This window comes from Montipora foliosa, chromosome 4 (assembly GCF_036669935.1).
Source record: "Montipora foliosa isolate CH-2021 chromosome 4, ASM3666993v2, whole genome shotgun sequence".
NCBI lineage: Eukaryota > Metazoa > Cnidaria > Anthozoa > Scleractinia > Acroporidae > Montipora > Montipora foliosa.
This window is the reverse complement of record NC_090872.1, coordinates 48,617,743-48,622,742: the sequence shown is the minus strand read 5'-3', so window position 1 is coordinate 48,622,742 and position 5,000 is coordinate 48,617,743. Positions and strand designations below refer to the sequence as shown.

At 38.4% G+C, this 5,000-nt stretch overlaps 2 protein-coding genes across 2 annotated transcripts in view; one reads left to right on the top strand and one right to left on the bottom strand.

The window, feature by feature from the left end:
- Window positions 1-674, bottom strand: part of LOC138000898 (uncharacterized) — a 15,824-nt gene extending 15,150 nt beyond the window's left edge. Inside the window, exon 1 of the mRNA XM_068847568.1 lies at window positions 648-674. The gene's annotated coding sequence lies outside the window, so the exon portion shown is untranslated. The remainder of the gene's footprint in view (window positions 1-647) is intronic.
- Window positions 675-754: 80 nt separating this feature from the next.
- The window catches only part of LOC138000896 (ATP-dependent DNA helicase RecQ-like), a 53,780-nt gene continuing 49,534 nt past the window's right edge, over window positions 755-5,000 (top strand). Inside the window, exon 1 of the mRNA XM_068847567.1 lies at window positions 755-934. Within this exon, the coding sequence (XP_068703668.1) occupies window positions 865-934 (70 nt within the window). The 5' untranslated portion in view covers window positions 755-864. The remainder of the gene's footprint in view (window positions 935-5,000) is intronic.

Here is a 5,000-nt window from a genome sequence, read left to right as displayed (position 1 = left end):
AACCTTAGGCCTAATTAGGCCTAAACAAACGTTTTTAGGCCTAAGGTTAGCTTTTGTGAATGTTTAGGATAGTTTTTACTCTTTGTATTGGTAAAACAATGACCTGTGATTCCGGATTCCGGATTCCTTGTTTTGGGGTTGCCCATGATAACACTCAACAACATCCACGGAAGCGACATTTCCTGATGTTACAATAAATTATTGAAAGGTCGTGTTACACAAGACAACTTGCGACGTCGATTTTCCACGCAACACGGTTAAGTGAGAAATCGACGGCCTTGATGTTACAGCGTTTTCACTTACGAGACCAGCAGCCATATTGGTACACCATCATGACCGCCATTTCTTTGCTTTGGAACACCAACATAGCCGCCGTTACTTCATGTGAAAACCCTCTATACGAGTCGATTTTTTCAAATATTGTTTCTAACAGATTGTATTCATTGAGAATTACAGTATTATTAAGCAAGACCCACCTGTTAATTATTATTGTTACTTGCGTTCTGCAAGAAATAGATCCAAGAAACCTAACCTTTATATTAACTACGATCTAATAGTCTCTGTTGACGAAAGTACCTTCTCCATCTGTAAATTCCAATCAAATAAATGTAACTCGTCTTCTTTATCACAAAGTCTTAGAGACTCACCCTGACCTTTTGAAATATATTCCTTCCTTTTCAATGAGATCGAGGAACTAATCCTTTAATTGTGCTTTTCATTAATTTGGTGAAAAAAAAAAAAGGCATTCAAAAAAAAATTCAAGTCACGCCTTACGAATTCTGAAATCGTTAGGTCACTGATGAACACAAAGATGAGTTCTTTCAGCCTCCGCCATTTTTGAACGATTGCCACGAATCATACAGGATGACTTTGACGAGACTGTCATTGTGTGTTCTTATTTCGATGGTTTTGGAACTTTATGACCACAGCGTGGGTAAGTTAATCCTGTTGTTTGGTTTCGTAAGTTAATCATTGTATGTAAACGTAGAATTTGTTCGATTGGCTTGTCTGAAATTCACAACAATTTCTGACGTTGTGGTCCACGCAAACTGCCTGTCATAAATCACTTCGCTAAGCCTTATTATTTTATCATTTGTTCTAGTTCCGAGAATTAAGTTATACGATTGTGCTGCTAGACAATTTTGAGAGCTTGCATACAGAGGTAACCGATCCCGTCGCCCACAAGTTAACTCGCCTACAGGTTAACTCGCCTACATCGAAGTTAACTCGCCTACACGTTTGACCTTAATTCGCCTACACATAAAGTTAACTCGCCTACACATTCGAAGTTACTGTTGATGTTATAAGATAAAGCAAAAACAAGAAGTTTACTCGACAATATGAGGCAGAAAAACAAACCATCGATCGGATATCCGATTTGAGTTTTCGTCTGTCAGCGGCATTTAATTTCACATAATTCTTTACCAGTTCACTTTTGACTGCGCGGCCGGATGGTTTTCGTCGATTCGCAAGAATTTCATGCCAAATTGTATGAAAGGGTAGGATACCATTTAAGAAATATCAAAAAGTAAAAAGGTAAGAAAGTTGTGTATACTTACATTGTTAGTTGGTTGTATCATATTAAACTTGAAAGAAATGAGTTGTCGTGTTTGTTGTTTCATCGACTGACATTATCGCGCGGCGATTGGGAAGAGACCCGCAGGCTGGTTCATGACATTCCACTGTATGTATCAAGGCGCGAGACATGAAAATGTATGCAAGATGCGTGGCAAAATGACACTGTTACTCAAACGTTCGTGCGTTCAATTGGGAAATCCTGATTTAGATCTTAAAATCCGGATCTTCGGATTTCCAATCGAACACAAAATCTGAAAACGGATTTCACGACGGATTTTGTTAATTGAAATCCTTACCCGACATGGATTTCCAATTTTTTAATCTGCGACAAAATCCGTTTTCAGATTTAGTGTTCGATTGTCTTTTCAACAGATTTTGATTATCAGTATACGAATCCCGGTATGCTTAAAGATCCACCTTCATTGTCGGTCATTTGGATCAATCCCGGTATGCATTCATCGAACTCTCTTTGATCCTCCTCCACCCTCCCATGGGCCTCTGAATGGAAGGGAAAAAATCACACCTTTTAAATTTCAATAGACTATGAAACTGAAATTAGCATTTATTATATGAAGGGTATGAATAGACGCGTGTCCAAACAAGTGATTTGCCCATTATTACTAAACTGACCAATCTGAAAGCTACTAGACAATGGATTTTAGTTTTTGATCCTAACCAGCGTATAAAAAGGAACAGAGGCTAGCCAAAAAACTCATCATTTAACTGTCTAAAATGAAGTGTTTTTCTAGTTTCATAGAAGTTTACAAATGTAGGTTATTTCCTAAATTCTTGGCACCTTACAATGTGATTTAGCTAGGCTAGGAAGTTAGGTTAAACACAGGTTGTCGTGCATGTACAATGCATGCAAACTTTAATATAAAGCTTAAGAACTTATGTAAAACAAACTAAGGAAACATATATGTCTACTAAATAAAAACACATACGAGTGAAGACAATGTTGTTTTAATCTGTGGCTTATTATGATGTTCTACATAATGAATAAGTTTCCGAAACCGGTCTTGCAAAACTAACCAGACAGTTCTTATCAGAACTCTATGACCACTCCAAACGAACTGGGAGCAATAGACTCGGTAACAATATCACATAACATTATCCTTCAAAATGGCGGATTTTACTCTCGAAACATTTGTCATATAATGTTTGCGGCCTCTTTCACGTAAAGAAATTACTTACCTTTTTACTTTAAAGATTTCTTAAATGGTATCCTACCCTTTCATACAATTTGGCATGAAATTCTCTAGTTTGGACGTTAATATACTTTACGACCATAAGCAATACTTGCGAATCGACGAAAACCATCTGGCCGCGCATTCCGGCCGCGCAGTCAAAAGTGAACTGGTAAAGAATGATGTGAAATCGGATATGCGATCGATGGTTCTTTTTTGTGCCTGATAATTAGTTGTCATGTAAACTTCTTGTTTTTGCTTTATCTTATAACATCAACAGTAACTTCGAATGTGTAGGCGAGTTAACTTCATGTGTAGGCGAATTAACTTCGAACGTGTAGGCGAGTTAACTTTGGTGTAGGCGAGTTAACCTGTGGGCGAGTTAACTTGTGGGCGACGTGACCGTAATTCCTTCAAGAGAATAATTTCATTCGGTAGCAAGTCAGTTCTATCGAAGGTCGTTTCGATCGAAGTTCGTTTTGATCGAAACCAAAAGTCAGTTCCATCGAAGACAAGAGTCAGTTCCATCGAAGAGTAAATGTTTATAGAAACTACAGTTTTGCAAGCGTATAGATAATAATAAAAGTTCTTGTGCTGTGTAATGATTGCGACGCGGAAATGCAGTGTTCAATTGATTTCCTTTGTTGTCGGCGTTTCGTTCTCGGCGTTCCTGATCGGCAATGCTCAATGAGCTATTCGCTATAACGTGCGTACACTGAAACACGGGGTTTAAGAATTTATTACCATGATGAAACGAACAAGTATTGTCACTTTCAATCAGAACCGAGCGAAAAGAGATTAAACGCTGTTGAAAACACTTGCGCTTGGAACAGAATCCGTGGAACGTATTATCATAGCTTCTCATCGTTGCAAATCTTTTCCACACAAGTCAGGACATATTTTTAAACAGATTTGATAAATAGTAAGTTCAATACACTTAAGCCATAGTTACAGTCTTCGATCGAACTGACTCTTGTCTTCGATCGAATCGACTTTTGTCGATCGAAACAACTTTCGAGTTGTGAATCACGATGACCAGAAAGATGATTCGGTCTCCTTTCACACTTTTGAAACTTCTTTTAATCCTTTTATGCGCTATGAAATGCTTAAACTGCGTTTATTTTCCTGATATGTGTGGATAGTGTTGAAAATTGACAAGGAACTGTTAATAATAGATAACGTTGCGTGACTTTGGGTTCAGGGCGAGACGACTTTGGCATGCAAATTATCACGTGTCACGCAACCTACGCATGTTCCGCACCTTTAAACGAAATCGGTTCGAAAACGGAAAATGTTTTCTTCCGTTTGCGATATATCGGTACCACGCCATTTTACACAGTGGATTTGAGTCAATTTAAGCTTTCTTTGTGAAAATGTTCCATATTCAATTAGTATTGGTTCCCGTAGACTATTTTCAAGTCCACCATTTTATATCCGTTTGCGAAACAGATATACCCATACGAGTTTAGAAGTCAAGACACGATCCATGTCCGTATATGCCCAGTTAGCTCGAGTCGCGCGCTAAAGTAGACTTGTCGCCCGACTAGTCCTCTGCGCACCTTTTCAATGAACACTGCGCACCTTTTCAATGAACACGAGTTTCGCCAATTTTCAGATCATCTTGGTTTCAAGTGCTGCAAAGTTACTCCTCTAATCCTCGGTTTTTGCTGTCTGTTTTTATTTCCTAATTGGAAGTTAAGAAAACTCGTGGTAGTGCGGACTATTGAAGCTCTTTTTTCGGTTCATGGCGCATAATTAGAGGACTGGAATTCAGCATTCATTTTAAAGATTACTTACTAGAAGAATTACCTTTGTCAATCAGCGCTCCCGTAATAAATATTACTTCTTTTTCTTTTTGTCTTTTCTTTTCCTTTATTGCTAAGAAATTTTCGTTCGACCGGTCGCATTTAGAATTAGGAGTTAACTCATTTACTTGAACAGCTGAACACGTTACTCGGAATCATTCGTATACCGGGATCTGGAACTGTTTTCTTGTTCAACTCCCCGAAATCGATGGAAAGTCTCATCCCACCATCCTTTTTACGTACACAAACAACACTACTCGAAGCTACTCGAGAAAGGTGACTTAGATTTCCTGATGAACCGTCGGTTAAGGAGGTCTTCAATGTAGACCTTCACTACTGGAAATAAACTTCGTGGTATTGCAAGAAAGCTCTCCTGAGCTGGCTGAGTATCAGTAAGCGTGATATCTGTAACTCTGGAATACACACAATG